The sequence below is a fragment of the Gymnogyps californianus genome, chromosome 13, assembly GCF_018139145.2.
Source record: "Gymnogyps californianus isolate 813 chromosome 13, ASM1813914v2, whole genome shotgun sequence".
In the NCBI taxonomy this organism is placed as follows: Eukaryota; Metazoa; Chordata; class Aves; order Accipitriformes; family Cathartidae; genus Gymnogyps; species Gymnogyps californianus.
Window position 1 is genome coordinate 5,239,292 of NC_059483.1, and position 23,870 is coordinate 5,263,161.

At 48.5% G+C, this 23,870-nt stretch overlaps 1 protein-coding gene across 1 annotated transcript; it reads right to left on the bottom strand.

The window, feature by feature from the left end:
- Positions 1 to 10,749: 10,749 nt before the first annotated feature.
- On the bottom strand, positions 10,750 to 13,117 carry GPR27 (G protein-coupled receptor 27). The gene has a single exon (XM_050904755.1). The coding sequence runs from the start codon at positions 13,115 to 13,117 to the stop codon at positions 11,975 to 11,977; it is 1,143 nt and encodes a 380-aa protein (XP_050760712.1). The 3' UTR covers positions 10,750 to 11,974.
- Positions 13,118 to 23,870: the final 10,753 nt, after the last annotated feature.

The window sequence follows — 23,870 nt, forward strand, 5'->3', positions numbered from 1 at the left end:
CTGTATTAGATCTGAAGTCTTAGAGGGGCTCATCGCTAATCCAGAGGGCTGGATTGTGCTGGTGAAAGACCAGCTCATTCCCATGCTAATGCAGTGACATGCGAGCACTGCAGAAATTCCCGTAACCTGGATTTAAAAACAAAGCCAAAACCTGATCCTACCACTGTCGCTTAATAGCGGGGCTCCTCAAACACCCCGTGCACCCGCACAGTCTGAGTCTGCAGAGGAGGAATGCACTGGGAGCCTGGGGGTTGCTCCTCTGTCCATGTCTATCAGTACAAAATTAGCTTAACACCATGGACTTCAATTTACACTCAAAGGGAAAATCAAGAAGGAAAATAGAAGCAGCCCAAATGTGTATGTGTCCCATCTCTTGCTCCATTCATTTTTACCAAAGCTGATTGTCGTGGTGCTCAAAACGATGAACCATAGCAGGAAACCCCAGCCCTGCTTCTCGTCTCCCACTGGCATAAATCATCAGTGACTCCACTGAAGGTAATAATCCTGGTTTATATCATTGTAAATGAGTGGACAATTATATCTAATGACTGCCTTAGACCTGCCAAACTGAACTCCTAGGAGAGCTTATCAATCAGACAAGCGCAGAGCAACTTTGTAGTTGTAATTTGTGCCAATTAACTTGTGGGATTAGGCATTTATCTGGGTAATGAGAACAGCCCCAATTACATGAGTTCAAAGTTCACACCACCTATAGGAGGTCAAAGTACTCGTGTCCTGCAGACGCTCCTGGACAGGGCATTAGGAAGGTGCTTCTTAGAGAGAGACGTTATCCTGTACTTGCCCTCGAGGGGCTTCTCCACACCTTCCCTGCCGCAGCCGGCCTGCCTGCCGCCGGAGCGCGGCTGCTGGCGTACAAGAGCTAAAGGCAAAACCTCACTGTCCTACATCCCCGCTATATTCACTTGGCAATAATTATTATGATTCTCCTTTTAGTAAATTAATTCTCATTAATTGACACTCACAATGAAGGTTAGTTGATTTGAGAGATCATTTTGGAAGGAAGATTAAGCTTTTGCATCCCAATTCTTTCCTAAACTCTGTCCTAATCTTTTCTCCCATCCTAGGGGAGGTTTCCTAACCCAAGCACACCTGCAAAGTGTCTTCAATTTCTTTCTGCAGTGGAAGGGGAAAAAAAGAGCCCTTTACCTTTGCTTTACAGTGATAACAGGTAAACCAGTGACCACAAGAAGTATTTCAAAACGTAAATGGCCATGCATGCCCCTCTGCTTTTCCCTTGAGCCAGCTTTTGACTTGAGGGGCACACCAAACTGGACTCAACGTGAACGATGGAAAAGGTGGCCAGCCTCGAGCCAGCTCTGCCATGGAATGTTTTCTGCAGCCCCCTGTGCGGCTCAGTTTGCCTCAGCATCACCCTGGCAATAATCCCAGGCCAGGAACAGCTTCCTCGCCTGCCTGGGAGGGAGGGAAGGGGGCAGACCCTTGCAAGAGAAATCAGATGAGAAAAGAACAAAACCCGTGCAGCCCTGGAAATATCTTTGCAAAAGGGAGAAGACTCAATTCTCCAGTATGCGTAGCTTATTAACAGAGAGCCTGGTTTAGACACTTCCCTTTATTCACTCCACTTAGGAGATCTGTGCCAATGTTTGGTTTAATTTTATTAATATTGGAGTAATATTATTAATTATTAATAGAAATGTGTGCATTAATTTTTAACATTATATTAATATTTATATTGCAGATATGCTATAGAATAATGACGATATCACACCAAACTGTAGGAGATTCCGTGTTTATTACCAGATACTGGGTTAGCAGAGAGCCATTTCAGGAAAGGACACCACCACATATAATGAGTTGCTGCCTTGATTTGATTACATGCTTATTAGGAAAGGTGAAGCAAGGTGTTTCGGGTTTGCGGGTGCAGAGCTGGCTGAGCAAGCACGCACCTGTAAGCCGCGGGGGCTGGAGGGAAAGCTCTGCTGCTGAGCTGGAGAAAACCCAGCTGCAGCTCAGCCTCATCTGCATCCTCCTGCCCACACACAATTCCCCCCTGGGAAATTTTGTCACTTTAAAAAAAAGAATCCAAAATCTTTGAGTGAGGGGGTGACACAAAATAAATTCTCCCAGTTGTGTGGCAAGTGGGACTCAGGTCTGCATGGGTGCTTACCTAGGAGACAGGTCGCCCTAACCACAACCCTGGTTTTATAGGAGGAGTAGCTGAAAGTGAGGGCAGGTGATATAAGGCTGAAGATTATCTTGGTGGTTGAGAGAACAGTATGGAGTCAACCCATCCCTGTATGGAGAGCTCTTAAGGTAAGAGACAGGATTAGGGTTGGTTTTATTCCTTTACAGCTGGGCTGGAAACTTTAGAGTTGTTGTTACCCCAAAACTCTAGTGTCTTAGAAGACCCTATAGCATACCTTGTTAAGAGGTATTTTGCTAATTTGCCTCATCAGCATAATGCACTGTAATGATGTATGATAACAGCAAGTATGACCACAGACTGAGGTCCTCACTGATGCTGCCCCCCCCTGCCCCAGTAGCTCTCTGATTTGTTATTACTGCACAGATGGATATTCGAAAGAAACAGAAGGTGCTAAGAATCCCTTGATTTAAACAAGATGTCTCAGGAATTTGATCTTGACAATGTGTAACATGTTTTCCAGAAGGAATTAGAAAATTGCAGGAAGAGAAAAGACTGTGCAAATACAGGAGGATTTTGATAATAGCAAAATCGATGTGCCTTTCTCTATTACATAGATATGAAATGCCAAACCAGTGGGGGTATAGCTGTTTGTTAGACTAATCAATAATTCTGAGCACAGGAATGGAGATGAGTTTAATGCACATCAAACATACAGCAAATCACCTATCATTTCTCAAGGAGAGTCTTGAGTGCGGGCAGACCCAGCCCAATGCAGTAGGATACATCTCAATGATTTGGCAGGGCAGATTCCCCCGTATGATCCAGCTGCCTCGGAGGATGGTGGTAGCCTTTGGGCTGCTCTGCCCGGTCATCAGGGCTGGGAAAGGCTGAATGGGAAGGGCTGAAGCCGAGTAAGCGTAGTGCACTGAAGGGAGGGTGGATGGCAGCATGTTTCATGGCAAGGAGTGCAGTGCAGGGTAACAGCAAAGTGTGCAGGAAAGGAGGAATGAGCAATATAACCATATAGCACACTTGTAAACATCCCCATGACAGGGGTTTCCCGCAGGTCTGAGTGTAAGACAGCTTAGTATGGGGGGAAAAGAATGCATGCACAACGTAAAAATGACAGAAAGTCTCCTCTGCAAACCCCAATTTGCCTGGGAAACTGGGTACATGTTAATTGTGTGCCCGGAGTGCCCAGAGCATCCCAGATCAATGCTCCTTTGTACCATGCCACCAGATATCAGCGTGTTACAGGCGTGTCCCTGTCCCCAGAAGGCTACGAATCTCATAGCCCAGATAAAGCATGTGTCTGTGCTGTACCCACACCGCTGCAGCCTGAGCTATCCCGGGATGCATAACTGTCCCTGTGCTGTGTCCCAGCAGGCGGCATGGGAAGGATGGGCTGTAGCTGTGTCCCTGCCAGCACCCCACAGACGTGAGCGCAGGGACCCCCACGGGGCTCTGCATTGCACCGCATGGGCAGCGTATCTCTTCCCGGGCTGGGAATCCCACCCAGGCCTCCTGAACCCCAGTGCCGTGCCTCCACTGCAGCATCGCAACACGTGGAAGGGATTAAATCTGGTTTTAAATGTGATGCGGCTTTGTAAATCCCAAGGCTGTAACGCAGTTCAGAAGCAGACTGAAAATATGGTCTGGTTGCAGCCAAGTGAGTCAGGCTGAGCCTTCTTTATTTACTTTTTCTGTTTGTCCTGGTTTCGGCTGGGACAGAGTTAACTTTCTTTTTAGTAGCTGGTACAGTGCTGTGGTTTGGATTTAGTGTGAGAATGATGTTGATAACACGCTGATGGTTTAGTTGTTGCTCAGTAGCGCTTATCCTAAGCCAAGGACTTTTCAGTTGCCCGTGCTCTGCCAGCAAGCAGGTGTGCAAGGAGCTGGGAGGGAGCAGAGCCGGGGCAGCTGACCCGAACTAGCCAAAGGGGTATTCCATACCATGGAACGTCATGCCCAGTATAGAAACTGGGGGGAGCTGGCCGGGAGGCACGGATCACAGCTCGGGAACTAACTGGGCATCGGTCAGTGGGTGGTGAGCAATTGCATTGTGCATCACTGTTTTTTTTTCTCCCCCCCCCCCTTCCTTTTTTTTGTTATATTCCTTTTCATTACTATTATTATTATATTTCATTATTACTATTGTTAGTATTATATTTTACTTTAGTTATTAAACTGTTCTTATCTCAACCCACGAGTTTTACTTTTTTTTCTTTCCTTTCCTCCTCCTCACCCCCACTGGGAGGGGGAAACGGCTGCGTGGTGCTTAGTTGCTGGCTGGGGTTAAACCACGACACTGTTGTACACGTGAGTGCACTCATGTCACTTCACGCAGAGTTTTGCGGGCTCTTTCAGCGTGAAAGGGCAGCTGCAGCTCTTGCTGCGAAGAGTTCACAAACCAGCAAAGCTGCTACTAATTTCAGGCGGCGCGAAGCTGGGCCCACCCTTTATTTATTCCTCTAGGCTACGCTGGAGCCCAGGCAGCAGAGCACATCTCTAACCGCTTTCACGGGACCTGCCACAAAGGCCAGCTCAGGGAGAGGCACTGGCAAGGCAGCTGCAAGCATGCTCACTCTTTCCAAAATTTTCACCGCATCCTGTCAAATTAGCTTCCCCCCCCCCCCTCCCCAATTTCTTCTCTCACATGGGTGAAACCTTGACAGGAAGGTCCCCCACCCCTTCAAATTCAATGGCAAAACTTCCTGACTGTGATGGTGTCCTAATTTCAACTCCCTCCCCGCCCTGGTTTCATTAAACTCCCCAAAGTCACTAACAAACCTTTCACACATTGCAACAGAGCCTTCAACTATTTGGATTTGGTTTACATCAGCACTTACGCTCAGACAGATATTGCACAAACGGAGAGTAAGAAAAAGTCTGGCTGGCTGAGAGTTTAGGATCTATTGGGGAGGAAAATTAGCACTGAGACCTCCATCCCCGCCGGCAGCGCTGAGGGCAGGTCCTGCAGAGCCTGGCTTCTGCAGCACCCTTCATCGTCCTGCCGGGAAGCACTTTGGTGATGCTCAGCCTAAACGTGTCCCTCCTTGCTTTCACACCATGGCTCCAAGCTATACCTCTGCCTGCGATTCTGCTGGCTCCTTGGCTCGGGTGCCCACGTTCTCCCCCTTTAGTCACACTGCAGCTTGGCTGAACATATTGCACGTTCATCCGCCTTCCTCCACACCCAGATGTCTTCTGCAGCTCTGCCGGAGCTCACTCCCCAGGGCAGCTCGGCCCCGCGGGCACCCAGAGCTGGTCCCTCTGCCCCGGGGCCACTGCAGCCCCATGGCACGCAGGGGACTGTCCCCTCTCCTCCCTCGCCCTCGGCACAGCACACTGGGGGACCTGCTGCGTAGTGTGAGTGTGCAAGGCCTAATGAGGGAGGAAAAGAAAAGGAAAAAGCCCAGTTGATTTACTCGACTATCAAGCTACTCAACGGTTTCCTTTCCATCACCCTCCTGCAAGCACTCGGTGACAGATGGGGACAGATTGAGTGGTTCGATGGAGTGAGGTAATATTCCACTAAATCATTCCTCTTTCTCTCACTGTCAGAAGGCACCCAGACTTCAGTCCTTCCTTCTGAATTTTCCTGTGTTTCCCTCTGTGGATTTTTTGTTAATGACAAAGCCATTTTAGCTCTATCTCTGCTAAAATTTCTGAGAGCAGCAAGCACTGGTATTTATAAGGTATGATAAAATGGGTGTTGTAAAACAGTTAGCAAAAGGAAGGAGTGAATCACCGCGAGACAGAGAAGGTTCTGGTGCTGTTTACTGGTGTTTCTGATTTCTTTTTCTCCCTGTGTGCTCAGGCTGAGCCCCAGACCCCGGCGCAGGGACCCCGGCTGGGCAGGCAGCAGGCTCCCGGGCAGGTGTGCCGTGGGCAGGCGGGCAGGCTCACACTCCAAGTCTCACAGATGGAGGAGCCATTTTTTCCCTGGATGATTTGTTCCAATGGTTAATCATCCTCACACAAATACAGGATTATTTTTTTTTTAATGACACACCAGTAAATAACATTCAGAAACTTTAGGATGGGGTTTCTCTTCACCGGGCCATCTCTTGATTTCTGCCTACTCTATTAGCGCTGTGATGACTGCCTAAAATTAACTGGGACTTCACAGCTTCCCTGTGCCCTTGCAAGACTAGCTTTGAACTTGAAAGCCTCCTACACGAAGTGCTTTGCGCTATCAACCTGGTCATGGTAGAGGTGAAAAATGGCACTGAAGAAAGTGGCTTTCCGATAAATGCATCCACAGTACAACCATGCATGACTCACAAGATCAAAGACAGAGTGCAAGTACTGAGGTCATTAAACATGAATAGAAATACAGAAATGCAACAGCTTGCATTAAAGGCTTAGCCTGACTTTAAAGTTAAGTGATGAAAGCTTATGTAGTCAGCGATTGTTCACCCATGATAATGTTCTGCTCTTGCCATCAGTAGTTCTGTGCTTTACAAAGGTGAGTAAGAATAATTAATCATTTTTCAGATAAAGTACCAAGGTGTGGGGCAGTTAATGACTTGTACCAAGTGAAAGTAGGCTCAGAGATGCTCAGCATCATCAGCTCTAGGGAAAGTCAGAGCACCGCAGACATCAGGCCTGTTGGAAAATCAGCTCTTGGTCACCAGTTCTCCAACCGATGGATGAGTAAGGCTTTACCCCACACAAGGTCCTTCATGAATGACATGGCATCAGAGGTCACCAGCATAAAAGGAGGTTTGGGGTAAGACTTCCATTGGGACAGCCCCAGCCCAGCATGACTCTGCACCAGCTTTTAAGAGACCATCTTCACTGATGGTCTTTCTCTGATGGCTCCATTTCTTCGAGATGTTGTATACTTCATAATATTCTGAAGCTTAGGAACACCATAGCATGGCAGATGCTTCCTGGTTCATATCACAATAGAGTTAACTGTAGCCTGTGCAGTGTTTGGAGCAACCATAAAGGAAGCTGTGCTAAAACTGAGGATTTTAGGGGACCTCTATTAGAAAACAGCCCCCCTGCCATGTTTCTAATAATTTTTTGATTTGCAGCATAACTATCTAATAAGGTTTCTGGGGTATTGTGATCCTGCACAGAATAATCTAATCTGCAGCCTAAGTTAATGAAGTGCCTTGAGATACTTAACATCGCATTCTGCCAATATGCGTCTGTTACTCTGCCCGGAGCCGCTTCTCTCGGGGTGGTTTGTTGGCAATTCTGAGCAAGTGCAGGTGCTACAAAGGAGCAAGGTGACTGTGCTTAACCGTGTGGGGCAAGTGCCAGAGGTCCAGCCAAACTCCATGTATCCTCTGCTGGGAAGGGAGGGAAAATGCCAGCTTTGCTCTCCTCTGAGCTCAGCACAACGTGTCCCCGGGCGGTCCCGCAGCATATGGCAGAGCAGCCTTCTGGAGGTGTAGCTGTATCACATCCAGGTAGAGCCCCAGGAAAGAATTGTTGCTATCAGACTAAGCCAAATTCCTGCCCTTTTCCTCAAGGCTACTGGCTTCACACCATTCTGGGAGGCAGCTTTGTCTCCCCTGGTGCAGACCTGGTACTGGAAAAGCAAATGATGACAGCTTGTGGGCTATGCAGCCCCCTCCTCATCCTCCGCCTCTAGCATGACCACTGAATGAGACCTTTACCCAACAAGATAATTTGGCTGGAGCCAAATATTTCAGCCCCTTTCCTAGCAAACTCTTTCCAAATCTAACAGCAGAGCTAGAAGCACCCCACAGTACTCCAAGCGTCGATTGTTTTAAATCAGAGATTGCCATAGCCACTACTTGTTGAGATTTCAGACCAGTGTCATTTTTTAAGCTGGCCTGACATTTAAGTTTATGCTAAAAACCTCCACTGACTTCAAGATTTGGACTGGGAACGTTTGCAAGGAATGTATTAAATACCTGGTGAGTAAGTGAAGATGCCAGCAGCAATCAAGATTTTTCCAGAGCAGCTCTCAGTGCAACTGCAATTCTTCACCACAGATATGCAAAAGCAAGCACGCTGTGACCTCTGAGCCAGACTGCGGAGAATCTCTGGGGGAGATGATGTTGGTATTTCCTGTGATACTCAGCACTCGTGTTGCCCAGAATATGGAAAACTATCATATATCTGCCTGGAGGGGTATAGAGAAGACTCAATCCGTATTCTGGTCAAGCATGGGTAGATGGAAGAGCTGGGAGAGCCCCGCTGCCATGCAGCTCACCAAACCCTCCAAGTACTTTGCGTTTTTGTCAGTGGGGATGGGGAGAGGGGCTCAGACCATCTGAGTTTTCGCAAGTGAGCCCAGGACTTGCACAACAAGCTGCGATAGCTTCTCACGTGGACGTGGGAGATAATTATTAACACCCAGCTCTCCCTGAGTCTCAGCCATTAGCACTTCTAAGCGAGACCAGCAGCACTCTGGTTTTTTTTGATGGGCAGCTGGGGATATGGAGGCTTACAGCCATACCTCATAGGTCCCAACAGCATCGGCGATGGCTCCCTGTGCTCAGCCCATTCTCCCTAAGGTTATTTCTCTGATTTTGTTATCCAGAGCAGGTTTTCATCCTCTCTGACACCCGTTCTCTGATCTTGGTCAAAGCATTTAATCTCTGTGACCCACTTTCCCCATATGCAGACTAAAGGATGCTGTGAGAACATGTTAATGCTGTGCTTTGGAAATGCTATTTTTTTGGCAACCTTCTTATCTTTTCTCAGATTTCAGCAGGAATATTTGTCCTCTGGTGCCTCTCCAGCCCCTTCTGGTTTTTCATACTTTCTTGGTGCACTCTCAGCCAGCAGGGCAGACTTGCAAAGTGGTGTTTGTTGGTGTGCCGGCACCTAGTACTGTTTCATTTTCTGCCATGTGTCTGTCCTTGATATTTAGTTTCACGTTTTCTGGAATGAAGCCCTATTGTACAACACCCATCTAAACCCTGAGTTAAAGCTACTGGAGTTCCTTCTCTTTTGTACTAGCGTGGCTAGGATCATAATCTGCCTGATACTACAAGTACCTAAAATATAAAATTAACTTCAAACAGCGCTGATTCTGCCCTCAGAGTACGTCAGAAGTCCTGAGACAGCCCTGGAAGCTACATGCAAGCAAAAGGCAAGGTATACAGGTAATCGTTTTAAACTGTTTTGTATTCTTTTGCTGTAGCAAGGCCAGGTCTGGTTGCCACTGATGGATGATAGCAAAGCATCTGTTATCTTCAGTGGGTAAGAACCAGACTTGCCCACCTAGTGAGGGCATCGCTGAAATGGGGGATGCCTATGCACAGAGATTGGCATTCAAGACAGCAGTGCAGCTTGAGAAGCTAAGTCTAAATAAAAACCATCAGGTTACCCAGAGGTGATTTTTCATCCCCCGCATATATGATTGACTATACAACTTGTGCTTAATTTTTCTAGAAGTGAAAAATCTGGTCCTTGCAGCTTTTAAGGAGGTTTTAAAATAACTATTCTCCCATCTCTGTGGTTTAAATAGAATCATAACCATACTACTTATAGCCTGGAAGAGAGCTGGGATGCCAAAATATCAGGCATTTTTAATAGAGTAAGAGAAAGAAAACATTGGCTTGGGTACCAGCAGGATTAGGAAAAAGAAGGCAAGATTTGAGTTAGAGATCACAGTTCTAGGCCCCTACATAGGAAGCTTCTTAAGTTTTATGGAAATATGATTCTGCAAAGTTGGAACCCTGCTGAAAAGACCTAACAGTAAAACAGGCACATAAGGAAGGTATACTTAGAACACAATTCCCAGCAACAACACCGATGCCTTGCCCCTTAGTCTTTGTAACACGACTCTACCCCATTACTCTCCAAGATTCGCTAAGCTATGATCTGATATTCCAGGATGAAAATATAATTTGCACGGATAACCAACTTCTATTCTGAAGTTCTTGACAGCTTTCCTTCTGTACCCAGATGCATGTTCAAACAGCTCTGGAAGTGATCATTAATTCTCACTTTGTTTTTAAGATACCCCCTCCATGGTCATATTTCTTAGCCCAGCTCTGGCAGTATCAGTACAGCTCCTTCTTCCTCCTGCCTACCTTCTCTGCAGCTATACCGAAAGCTCAAATTGCAAACTTCTCCTTATGCACTTCAAGAAATGTTGCCTCTCTGGTGTTCAAATCTGAGCTGGGGTGGAAAGCAAGACATAAAACCAAACCAGAGGCCCCACCTGATTTCATTCCTTGCCTAAATCTGAAGCTGCCACCTTAGCCCTCTTCTGATCTGTCACACACGTCTCTTCTGTGCTCACTTCACAGTCAGGACAACTATTTCTCAGTCGATGTCTAACAACTTTGGACTACTCTGCAGAAATACTCTTAGCACAGACACAGATTTCTTCATGGAAATTGAGCTTATCTCTGTCATTTTGTGTGCGACTTGCTCCAGCACTGCGACGATCAGTGTTTGTTAACGTTACACGATACACCAGAAAGCAAGCACGACAGGGACAGCTTCTTCTGAGATGGCTAAAAAGTTGTGTCAGGATCCTGCCATCAGGCTGCCGGTTACGCTACTTTCAGAGAAGTTTTTGTAGAACAATAAAGCAGGTTAAAATGCCATGCTTAATAAATGTGAATTACCCATTAAGAATACAGTTTACAAATGAGTACAGTATTAACCAAGGCACCATGTTAAAAAACTGCTTTGCCAACTAAAATTAGCGATCCACAATTACGCACTCTTTTCTATCATTAACAGAGGAGCGATTAGCTAAAACAGAAATTTGGTTTTAGTAGACACAAAGAATTGTGCTATTTAAACCTGTTGCCCATCATGAACTTAAGTCTTCTTAAAAATAGCTTTAGTCACTTTTATTGGTATAAACACCTAAATTGAGATCTAACAGCAAATAAGGATTGTGCTTGTCCATAATAACCTCAGCTGTGAGATCTACTCAGACACAAGACATACAACCTTCCACATACACAAGTTATTTGTCAGCAAAGCAGAATGCTGCCATTCTGAAACAATTACATACAGTAAAGGTTTTCAATATTTTATTAAAGAAAACAGTCAAAATGTACAAGTATTACCCAGGTTTGTAGATAACTTCCTATAAAGGCAGTAAAATATGAATTTCAATCTAGGTTTTAAAAACTGCTATAGTTGATTATTTTTAAAGTTGATATTTTAAAATCACGTTTCACAAATAGTTCTGAAATATTACCAAATGAATAGTGCAACAAGAAAATTGAAATTAGTTCTACACTGTGTGCATGTCAAGCAAAAGTTATAAGTAACTGCTTCAAATACTCAAACCATTTGAGAATGAATGAACTGAACAGCTCCCACCAAAAACTGACTTCTGACCACATTAGGAACGTCCTCTTCTTGTTCTTCACTTAAAATCAAATAATAATAAAACAACACCTCTTGAGGTCATCAAAAATAACTTTAGTATAAAATTGTCTTGGCCCTTATCAAATATTACATGAGTAAAATTGTTAAGCCTTTATCAAAACAGACAGGAATAGGGAAACAACAAAAAAAAAAAGTGTCATGGCCTTAATCCGTATCTGTTGGAATCATGTCTAGAAACGTTAGAAGCAGCAAGACCAGAAACTCGGAGCCCTGTTTTGTTTTTAAAAACCACACAATCACAAAGAAAAACAGCTTCTTACTGCCTAAGGTTTGGGGGTGTTGCTCAAGTACCTGTTCCCATAGACAGCAACCTTTTATGTTCTGAAGAGAGCATACGCAAAATATAGAAAAATAAATAAAATAGCTTCTTACAGCCTAAGGTTTGGGTGCTGGGTGGTGGTTTAGTATGTCCCCCACAGGTCACACTCTCTTGAGATCATATGCAGAAACATGGAAAATGATATCCATCTTTCTTTTTTACAAAAAACCCCCCTACATCCCAAAGCTCTTGAGATCGCAAAGGATGGTGCCCTGGGTGCTCTGGATGCTTTGGCAGCATGGGAAGTGGGCTCGGAGACAGACCCTGAGCTCCTTGTTGAAGATGAAGCAGAGGATGGGGTTGACCCCTGCCTGGGCAAACGTCATCCAGACGGAGGTGGTCAGGTAGACCTGGGGGATGGAGCTGGCCTTAATGAAGACCCGCAGGTAGCAGGCCACAATGTAGGGGGACCAGAGGAGTAGGAAGAGCAAGGTGATCATGTAGAACATCTTGCAGAGCCTTTTCTCCATCTTAAACTCCTCCAGCACCAGCAGCCTCTTGATCTGGCTGTGGGTGGCCTGCCTTATGCCCACGAGGGTGGGCGGCGTGGGCCCCCTGCCAAAGCCAGCCGTCCAGTTCGCAGCTGCTTGGCCAGTGGCTCCCGGCCCGTGGAAGGTCCAGTTCTGGCTGATGGCCGGTACCAGCTGGGCCGGCTTCATCTTGCGGTGGCCGTGGATGAAGAAGAGCAGCTTGATGTAGACCAGGTGGGTGGCGGCGATGACGGCCGCCAGCATGAGCATGAAGCCCAGCGTGTCGTTGGCCTTGACGTAGCGGTGCTCAAAGATGCACTGCTCCTCCTCCCGGATGAACTTGTAGGTGCCCACGTCGAAGACGGGGGGGAAGGCCATGGCCATGGAGAGGGTCCACACCATGCACACCACAGCCAGGCAGGTCCAGCCCGTCATGCGCTTGGCGTAGAAGCGGTGGTGAGCGATGGCCATGTAGCGCGTGACCCCCACGCAGAAGAGCAGGAAGGCGGCGTGGAAGCAGAAGAGCACAGCCAGGAAGGCCAGCACCTTGCAGCTGAGGGGCCCGTGGGGCCAGGCAGCCCCGCTGCGCACCGACAGCATGACGAAGGGGAAGCAGGCCAGCGAGCGGAGCCCGTCGGCCAGGCAGAGGTCCAGCAGCAGGTAGTACGGGGCACGGTGCAGGTGCCGGTCCTTGAGGATGAGCCAAGCGAAGAGCACGTTGCCCGCCAGGCTCACGCAGAGGATCAAGCCCAGGGTGGCCAGCTTCAGCCCGGAGGCGCTCAGCAGGCCGCCGGCGCTGGGCAGGTGCGGGCTGCTGCTGCTCCCCAGCTCGCTGCTGTTCGCCATCGGGTCCTTCCTCCTCCTCCTCCTCCTCCTCCTCTTCCTCGGCGGCGCCGCGCAGGCAGGGCCGGGGTCTCAGCGCCGCGGCAGCCCGCCGGGGCCGAGGGCCGCGCCGCCCGGCGCCCCCATGCCCGCCGCCGCCGCCGCCGTCCTCCCCCCGCCGCCGCCGCCGCCGCCAACGCCGCCGCCGCCCCGGCGGCTCCGGCGACGCGGGGCGCTGCCGCCGCGCTCCCCGCGGGCCATGCGGCTCCCCGCCCCGCGGCCGCGCTAGGGCCGCGCCCGGCGCCGCCGCCGCCCCATGGGGATGGGGGATGCGCTGGGGCCGGAGGGGGGGGGGGGGGGGGGGCGAGGCGCGGAGCGGCGCGGAGCCACCCCCTTACCGCCGGCGAGCTGCTCCTCCGCGCCGGGCGAGGGGGCCGGCCGAGCCTGCGCACAGCGGCGGCGGCTCTGCCCAGCTCCAGCCGAGGACAATGGGGTAAATCCCCCTCCCTCCTTCTTCCCTTCTTTCCCTTCCCTCCTCCTCCTCCTCCTTCTTCCCTCCGCCCTGCCTCCGCCCCCCGCGCAGCCCGGCCCCTGCGGAGCGCGGGGCTGAGTCACGCGCGCAGCGGCGCGGAGCGGCGCGGAGGTCCCGCTGCCGCAGCGGGGCTGGGAGCGGAGCGGAGCCGCCCGCAGCCGGGGGCCCCGCCGGTCCCCGCCTTTCTCCCGCCGTCGCCGCGGGGCGGAGCGGAGGGTGGGTGGGTGGGGGGGATGTAGCGGCGGGGGTGGGTGCCGAGATGGGGCTCGGAGGCATCCGGGGTGAGCGCGGGCATCCCTGCGGCGCCGCTGCGGGGTGGGCTGGGCTGGGCTGGGGTGTCCGGCCACGGCTGCCCCCCCGCTGCGGTGTGGCCTCGGAGAGCCCCCGCGTCCCCTTCTGGAGGCGGAGGGGTGAAGCCGTTTGTAGCTTATGGAGCCGATGTATCTGTGTGCGTGAGACAGGTGTGTATATGCCCGTATACACACGTATTGATACCTACCGCATACATGTATCGATCCAGAATTTCCATACATTAGTGACATACCTGTGTCACATTCACCAATGTGCTTTTGCTAGATTTAGCCATACTAAATAGCCATTTAACTCTCTCGCTCTGCACCCAGGGGAGGCAAGTCCAGTAGCGCCTGTTGCAGCAGAGCATCCGGGCGCGCTGTCCCTTGCTGGGCAGGGAGGTTTGCAGGGGAAGGAGGTTTGGAGCAAGCTCGTGTGGCGAATGTTTCAGTGTGAACGTCAAGGAGAAGCTGCCTCTGCAAGTCAGGAGCCTGACATTTGGGGTCTGAATGGGGTTCCTAAGAAGGCAGAACAGGAGGGGAGATGGCAGAATGTCCCTAACCCACATGGATGCTTTCAGTGTTTCTGCGTTGTGCGGGGGCTTGCCAGCTCCCAGGCTCAGTTACATGGGGCCGGTGAAGGGCTGGGCAGGTTTTTGTGAGCTGGGTAAAACACCTTTGGCCTGGCTAGCACAGAGCTTCTGCTGATACACCCGTACTGTTGGTGCAGGTTTATAACGGGCAGTTTAATTAATGTAGGCCAGTGAGATGCAGATTCTTGTCCTTTCTCTCCCGCTTTGCCATCCTTGTGTATGTAGGGCAAGGCCTCTCTGTGTGCCTTGTAAGGCACGCACCACTGCGTGGCCCTGGGCTCGCTGGAGATGCTAATGCAATTATCGTACTATTACCGAGTTTCCTTCGTGGCCTCTTGTGAAGGACACGTCTGAAATCCTTTTTGAGCATTCTATTAAAAGCCATCAGTAAATTCAGCGTTATTCCAGAAACGATAGCAATTAAATCATCTGCATCAGCCCCAAAAGAGAATGTCGGTGGAGCAGCTTTGAGCTGATCTTTCTGACTGGTTTCAGAAAGTCTGGCTGCGTGTGGCAGGGGCCAGGCTCCGACCTCGATCGTGCCACCGGACATCCAGAGCAGCTCTGCTGAACTCCGGGCATTTAAACAGTGGTGGAACCAAAACCAGTCTTTGGCCCAAAGATGTGTTGACAGCGATCTGTATCACACACAGGACTTCATTTGCCCCGTGGATCTGGTTTGTATCTGTTATATATTGCTAGTGTTAGGAGAGCAAAGAAATCCTGAGAGGGGGGGAAAAAAAAAAGTGGCAGATAATTGAGGCTGCTTTTTGCTTCCTACCAGTACATCTGAGCTGTTTTCTAGTTGTTAGGTTTGTCATTTGCACCAAAGTTTTACTGCGACAGAGAATTGCCCACGGGTTGTTCAGTGCTTTGTGCAATTTTCAAGGCGTTTCTCACATTCGTGCAGTGACTTGAGTGCCGGGTGCGTGGTGTCCCCTCAGCAGCCCCAGCACCGGCATCAGGAGCGGCGTCTTTCTGGAGGAGCTGGGCACACCGCGTACCTCGCTTGCCCCCGGTGCAACACGGGACCGCGTTAACAGACTCTCCCACGGCAGGGTGCCAGCAGCCACAGCGCTCTGCCAAGCACGAGTACGAGGATCGGTTGTCCTTGGGGGCGTGTGGCTTTTCGGAGGAGCAGAGGAGACCTTATGGCCCGTGTTAGCTCTGTGATCTCTGCCATCAAGTGAGCAAAAGGGAATAACGCACCTGCTTCCCTCCTCCGCGCCTGCGGGTAGGGTTTCTCCTCTCCCTGAACGCTCGCCAGCGCAGCTGAGCTGGCTCAGGAGCTGCTGTAATTCACTGCTATCTTGCCAGGCCAGCAGCAAATTGCTAGCTCATCTTTCTCCCACCTGTAGCGAGGGGAGAGCCAGCAGGGAATGGTGTTTCATCCATCTTCCCAGGCCTGCTCCCCTGATGGGGCTGCTCTATAGTGCTGTAGGCAGTGTGAGCCAGGAGCTTGGGGCCAGCTTCCTTGCGGGGCTGGCCGAGAGGTGTGACACTAAAGGAACAGCCGAAAGGAATGGAGAAAATAAGGGGCAAGCAGGGGGTTAACAGTCTTCATACGAGCAGGCTCCTCGCCTCCCAAAGGGGCTGACATGGGCTCAGACCCGCCAGGATAACGCTGCCTGTTAGTTACACCCCAGCCGTTGTTCTGATCTCCCTGCCTGCTCCCTGCCAGGAAAGAGCCCTCTGTGCCCCAGCTGGGTGCCCCCATGCAGGCACTCCTGCACCTTGGGGTGCTTCACCTCTTCTTTGCATCAAAACCATCAGGTTCAACCAAGTTCCTCGCCCAGGCTCAGTCTCAGTTTGGACATTAGGACAGTGCCACATTTACAGTATTTGACGAAAAAATGAGAAATAGGGTATTTTGTAACCCCTCTGCTGTTGCAGAGCTGCTCGAGGAGCTCTTCCAGCCCGCAGGGACTGCGGTGCCCAGGGAGGTGTCCACCATTAAGAGTCAAAAGGAGCAGCAGGGACTGCCCCGACATCCCCACAGTGAAGTCTTCGTCTTCGGTGCTGCTCGGCTCTGCGGCGTGCTGCCGGGCGTCCAGCCCCCGGCTGAGCGGGAGCACCTTTGCGCACGGGTGCAGCCCCGGACACGGCACGGCACTGAAACACTGGGCTCCTACCTCCAGTGCCCAGGCAGGGCCTGAAAACACTGGGTGTATATTGATTTGGACATAGCCGGACAAAAGCCAGATCCATTGCAGCAGTCGTGGGGAACAGGTAATTTCCAGAGATTTTAATGAGTGTGTTAAGCTATTTCCCTTTCTCACTTCCATCACTTTCACAAAATGAGTTTAATGAAGAGCTATTCTCTGCTTACAAAATGGTGCTGCACAAGCTAGATGGATTCCTCTGACCTTTCAATGTGCTTTACTTGAATTGGCTGCCTCTTCATGTTCTCTGCTCGCTGCCTCGAACGGGAAAGACAGCTGAAATACAGACTCTTACAGCAAATACTGTGGCGTATTGCCTTCTTTCCACCAGTCACTGGTATTCTTCACGAAGCCTTAGCTATTTATTATTGGTGGTGTTATTTGTGTTCTTGTGTCCGGGAGCTCTGCATAACATTTCTGGAAAGAGAAGTGACCCGTATCCTTGGTACTACTGTAGTAGAAATCAGTGTTCTCTCTGGTATGACATAAGGGAAGAAGTAGGAAATGGCTGGACATCCCTGAAGGACAAACCCAGAGCCCCTCCATGGCCGAGACGCCCCCAGGAAGCAGGACGAGTGAGAGCAGTCAGCCAAAACAATTTTGCCATCACAGGTAATTCAGGCAAGGAAAAGTTTTCAGGCTTAGTAATAAAGGAGATGGAAAGGTCAGTCTGGAGGAGAAAGGGATAACGGAGGCTTGAGTCGGATGCTGGCACAAGAAAGATTTGGATCCTCCTTCCCAGCTTCCTGTAATTCCCAGACAGCTCTCCGGATGACATTCATTATTTGTGTTATCTTTGCACCTAACGGAGTGAGTCAGGGACCAGGGTGCTACATAAGCAAAACAAAAAGCTGTCCCTTTGCCAAGGGAACTTAAAATCCAACTGTGAGATGGGAGAGAGAGCCGATACGAACCCTAGAGAAGGAGGAGGACGAGCGAAGAGCGAGGCTGCAGCCTAGGGAATGGCATCGGTGTAGCCATGGCTATCACTCATCCCTGCAGAGGGAGGAGGCAGTGCAAGGAGATAATGAGGTGGGTTTGTGGGTGTTTGCAAGGATCATGATAATACTTTGTGACAACGACAGAACAGAAGATGACGCATTAAGGTAATGTTTGGGCACCGGCTAACATGAAAACAGTGTAAGAAGTTTTAAGTCTGCAAAATTTACAGTACTACCCAAAATAACTGCTTTGCACAGGAGTCATGCTTGCCCTCTGTAACCCGGGCGCAGCCATGGTACATGCCAGTGAAATGAAGACAGATTTAAACCAACGCTGGAAAACCCCCACCCTACCTCTCGCTTGCAGAGGGTCCAGATGTCAGGTCGGGGATGGGGCACTGGGGACTGCCATCAGACTGGGAAGAGCACGGGCAAGCAGAGGCCGGATCTGTGCTCAGCAAAACACTAACGAAGCATTTTGGATGTGGTTTTGTTCACAGAAGTATTAGCACAGTCGTGCAAAATGTGCAGATGACACCGAAGCGGATGAGAGTATTAATGTCACTGTTGAATCCCGATTTCCTGGATGACAGCAGAGGATCTGCAGGCGAACAGTCACATAGCTGCATCTATCTGGCAGAGAGGTATCTGACAGCTAGCTATCACATTTTTCAAGGGCTTATTCCTAGCTGTTTAATACTTCATATGCTCTCTTGGGGAGGGAGGAGAGAAGAACGGAGGAGTATATTTGGCACAGCAGGGAAGTGGACTCAGGTCTTTTCCATCCCTTAGTGCTGTGCTGTTGCAGAGGGAGAGAAAGCCTCCTTCCACAGCGGTACTAATCCTCCTCCACAGCGAGCTGAACGTTTTGAACTTGAAAAACTCCTCTCATTTTTCCCCCATGTGATTGTGAGTCAGGCTGAGCTTCTCTATTCTTCTCCGTAATTGAGTAGGAGATTATTTTGACTGGAAATAACCAGACACAGGTATCATGGCTGTGAATGCCTCCATGCATGCCACTTGCTAAAAGTTCTGTAGCCTTCTGCAAAGGGAGCTGGTCTTTAAAGACTTTGCTCAATGGAGAGGGAAGAAAAGCAGAGGGGAAGAATAGCTCCGTCCTGCTCACTTCTATCACTGGCTCTGCTAAACTTAACCCGCTGAATTGTTGGTGACACGCTGTTCTGCAGAAGCAGCTCTTTTGTGGAAGAGCTCCCCTGTGACGCGGGGAATAGCCGCAGTGAGACAGGAAATATCCCTGACATGATGGCTTTCTACAGGAGCTTGTAGCTGCGATCCAGTCCCACGGACATGCCGAGAAAGTTACGCAAAGCCATTCCTCTAAAATCTCCGGGGGAACCTCCCCAGGCACAGATTTTCTTGTTCCTTCTCTTCCTCTCTCCGTAGTTCTCTCTCATGGGATACAGGCCCGCTGCTCGGGTTGCACTTCCCACCCCTCTGCCCTGGAGGCAGTGAGTGACTGGAAGAGCACAGGGCAAGGGAGAAGCGGATGCAATATGTGAGGCCATGTCAGGGTGCGTGGCTTCCTCCGCTGCCGTGGCAGGTGATGCTGCGAGACGCCATGCCCTGCCGGTTTCGGCTCTCGGTGGGTACCAGGGAGGCGGGTGCAGCCCCTCCTCGGGGCTGAGTTTTAGCTACGCGCTCTCCTACTAGCAAAGCCGGATACTAAGGAGCATTTCACAAGATCAGGCTTTCTCCAGTTTATATATAAGTGGGATTGCTTCAGGCTATTGAACCAGCCTGCTGCAGACTAGCCAACCCCAGAAGTTTTATCTGTGCTGTCGCAACCTCAAGCCACTGCTGTTCTGCTTGTGCATCTAATGTCTCAGCTGCTTACTGAGGAGCTAATGAGCTTTTGGAGATACATGGGTGCTATAAACTCCTTAGGCTGAAGATAAGCAGCTTATTGCCTTTAGGAGCACTGCCAGCCCTTGGCTCTGCCGCTGTGGTGCTTCTCAGGCCCCAAGTTCTTCGTTAGCTGGAAGGGTTAGAACATCTTGCAATAAATGAGTGTATTCCTAATTGCATGCATACACGTGTGTGCTGCAGCCGTCTCCACGGGCTGAGGTAAAACCTGGCAGCAGGACAAACAGGCAACAACAGGCTTTACGCACTGTGTTGTCACGTCTCCCTGCGTGACCGACTTCAACCCTCGCAAACTGCCTTCCCTGCCCAGGGCCTGCGCCATCTCGTCAGTGCAGGATGAATCCACCACCCTCGTCATGGTGAAAAGGCCTTTGGCACCCAACAGCAAGTTCACCATGGACAGCGTGGGCAGCTTCAGAACAAAAGGTGGCTGTTTTGATGATGAAACAACTTATTTCCATTGCTATCCTTTCTCTGCTTTCGGATAGACCTACTATGAACGCCTGTCTAGAAAATTCACTTGGTAAAAAAAAAAAAAAGGTAATGCACAACTGAAAGTTCATTTTCAAAGTTACTGTGAAAGCAGGTTTTTAATTCCTTAGTATGAATTCAGCCCTTGCTGTTCTCCACTCGCTGCCTGCAGTGTCTGCCATCAAAAGCAATCCTGCTGCAACTGGTCAACAGGCTGCAGTTGCTACTTTTAGTAAATGCTAAAGAGAGGCTTCAAATAAAATCTGCTTGGCTGGTCAAAGCATCTTCATCTTTATTGTGTATTTTACTTTTTTCCTCCCTTTTACATATTACCCAGGTATAAATTGGCCCAACAGCACTCTTTCAAGGTATAACTAGGAACATAATTTGGTATGCAACTCTCAAATTTTTGTGGAGTTGCTCTCCTTGGAGCGGTTTTGGAATTAATCTCATCATTGGGGAGAGTTATTTGAGGTGCTGGAAGTGGCTTCTGATACCATCTTCTAACTTGAGTAAATAAAATCTGAAAGCTGATTTCTTTGCTGCTCTGTTGGCCTTATATATTACCTCTCCTGTTGGTTTATACCCATGCACAGAGTAGACTGAAGCCAGAACTACTCTCTCTTATTTTGGCACTCTGTGCAAATGGAGATCCGCTCCTTGCCTATGGCCCTTTTCCCCCTCCACAGCTGGTTGAAACGAAAGGATGAGCAATGTAAAAACCTTCAATGTGACTAAAACTGTGAGATTTAACAATATCAGAGAGTCCATGAACACTACTTGAATGCTAAATTCTTAGTTAAATGGGTGTTGTCTGTTTAGATAAAGCCCTTGCCAGGGTGTTGGAGCGGGATGATAATCCAGCAGCGTATTCCCGTGACCGAGAGCAGCGGTTCGGAGGTCAGCTCAAGGCTCCCACCACAGCTGCTGAAGCAGTACAGACAGTTCAGCGCCACATCTGGAATTCAGATCAAGCCATCACCGGGTTCATGTTCAAGGGCTGAAAGTCGCTAACTAGCCCTTCCATATTTAAATTACTTCTTCAACAAAGGCATTCTCTCATCATTTTATTTTGAACTGTAGAAATAGCACATAAAAAGGTTTTGCAGTTTAGAAGTGTTCATGGGTCTCAACCAACTTTGTAGGCTAAGTAAAGCATGAGAAACAGTTTTTACCATACTGTCCTATCAACTGAGCTTTTAAGGCAGGCTGATGAAAAAGAATCTATTATTTTAATAGCGCTTTCTCTCTGGTAAAAGGTCTTGCTAACTTACTGAAGCAGAGCTTGAAATAACAGATAAAAACTGTCAGAAAAGCTGTGATGTAGTTTGGAGCTGACAGAAACTTGTGACCAAAATCTGAGCCTGCCCAAGCCCTGAGTTAAATGCCAAAATGCCCCAGGATTCCTCGGATCATCATGCAAGCTGATAAGGATAACAAACGGCTTATTTGTTTGGGGTTGGGTTGGATTTTTTCTTAGTTGTTCCTTTTGTGCGAAGGGTTTTTCTTTGGGAGGATTGGGTGGTTTCATTTTTTATTTATTTGGCCTTTTGCTCTTGTGTTTTATCTAATAAAGTTCACTTCAGTGATGAAGGGCTGATGAGGGAAAACCTCCCGGAGCTGTGTTAAACCTGAAGTCTTCATACCTGAGAGGAGCAGGCTATGGGCTTTTGGGAAGATCTGACAGGATTTCACATTTGTTGTGATCTTGAAAAAAATTGTGGTTAAATAAAAACAAAGTCGAGGAAAAAAAAAAAAGACATTGGTTATATGTGTAGTGCAAAAGCGTTGTAAAAAGCCTCTGTATATCATTTGAGTGCCAATTGAATTACCTTTACAATAAGGACATGATGACTGGGAGGATCGGGGAGAGCTGTATGAATCTCATCCATGCAATGCGTGAGCCCAGCCTGGGAAACAAAGCTCATCTGCCAAGTTCTGTAGGGCCGTTTCCAGCTTTTCTTCTCGAAGGAGGGACCAGGCTCTGCTACCAATAAATAAAGGGGGAATTTTGACATTGATTTCAAAGGGAGCTAAACTGAGCTCCGTGAAGAGGGAGCGCTAGCATGCAATGCTGCTTTTCTTTTTTTCTTATTAATGTGACTAATTAAATGTTTGTGTTTTTTTAAGCACTAACTGGTTTTTGATGGTCGTTTAGAGACTTTGAGAAAGTCAATAATTTTGATGAAATAAGACTGTAGACTCCAGAACAAAGTCCACATGAAATCTGTGATGTTGCTAGGATACAGCTATTAGTATTTTCAGTGGCTGGGGTATTTTTTTGGTGGTTTTTTTTTTAATAGAGTCGGCCTAACCTCTCTTACAAACAGTAGAAGAATACGTGACTGCCTGATCCCATTTACATGAGGCTCCCCCAATTTACAGTAACGAAGCCAAACTTGACCCATTAGTTTCAGCCACTTTTATTTGTGAAGAAGAAACACAAAGAGTAATTTTGACCTGAGCTATAGGGAGCACATTTTATCTGAATCTTGATTTTTTTAAATGATGTGCAGGATTTTCTCCCTGTGGGTGTTACATTGCTGAAGTCAGTCTCCCTCTAGTGGTTTATTTCCAGAGGGGCCCTTGGCTTTACTGGCTTGGATGGGTACCAAATTTGATAGTGTGTGATGCAGAAAGTTGAATGACCCCTACGAGCTGAACCGTAGAGCAGCATTGAGCTCATAATTTTTAAGAGATGAGCATAAAACCTTTGAAAATATTATTTTCTGTGTTTTTTATATTTTAGAATTTATTTAGTTTTTACAATATCAATAGTAGATGAGGCTTTCCATCCCAGGCTTACTTTCTGGTACAGGCTAACATGGTTTGCTCAGTGTGTAGGATGTGACTCTTGCACATTATTTCCTTCAGCTGTATACTGGGATGCCTGTAAAAAAAAAAGATCAGTATTTAAGCTCATATTCCACATCAAAGCCAATGCCAGATGTGGTGCCAATAACATTCTTTTTGATTTAATATAACACAGAATAGCATTGTGGATGGTGCTATTTTGGGATCCCCACGTTTAGGGAAGCGATATCTAAGTGAAACACTCTGCAGATATTTTACTGGGAAATAAGGAAAAGAAAGCTGTTTGGAGTTTGTTTCCAACATGTAACTTAGATTTGAGGCCTGTCAGGTTTCTTGCACTGATGTCCCTGACCTCACCTTTGCTGGGCATCTCTCTCTTTAGCACCTAAGATAGCTCCAGTGCCTTACAAGCGTGGGGAGTGGGAAGGGGGAGGGATGAAAGCAGAAGCCTAGTATCCAAAGCTAAGTGAGAAACTCAAGTCTCTTAATACCCAATGCTTGGACTGGATGCTGAGTTAAGCCAGTTCAGCTCCCCGAAGACTGCTAGGTAAAGAATAAAGATCTAATCTAAAGCATATTGAAGTCAATACATGCCTTTACTTAACTGTAAAGGGCTTTGAATGAGGCTCAGCCTTCCTTCACAAGCGATGGTAACCAAAGAGAGCTGTGATTCTGCAATGCATCAAGGATCCTGGCAAGACTGATGTCTTTCCAGCTAGTGCACTACTCTGAGGTAGGTGGAGGACTGGTACTGCCTTCTTCATGTTCACATCTGGCAGAAGTCCGTCCTGTGATTTGCTTTTTCATATGCCAGAGGAGCTATTTGGCCTTGGTTTTTGCTTTATCAACTGTAATAGAAAGAAAGCTTGGAGAAATTTAGGATTACCTGCCCCAGAAGTTAGCAAGCTCCCATTCCGTTTTCACAGGCCCCTGGACCCGGAGGATATGAGATGCCATCGCCTTCCCGTGAAGCATTTTACAGTATGTTCAGTTATGTAACAACTTTAAGGGTAAGGTTTTTCTTTTGTTTGACTTTTACTTAGTGGTCAGCTTCTATTGGGCAATCAGGAATCTTGATCCCTTGGGAGAC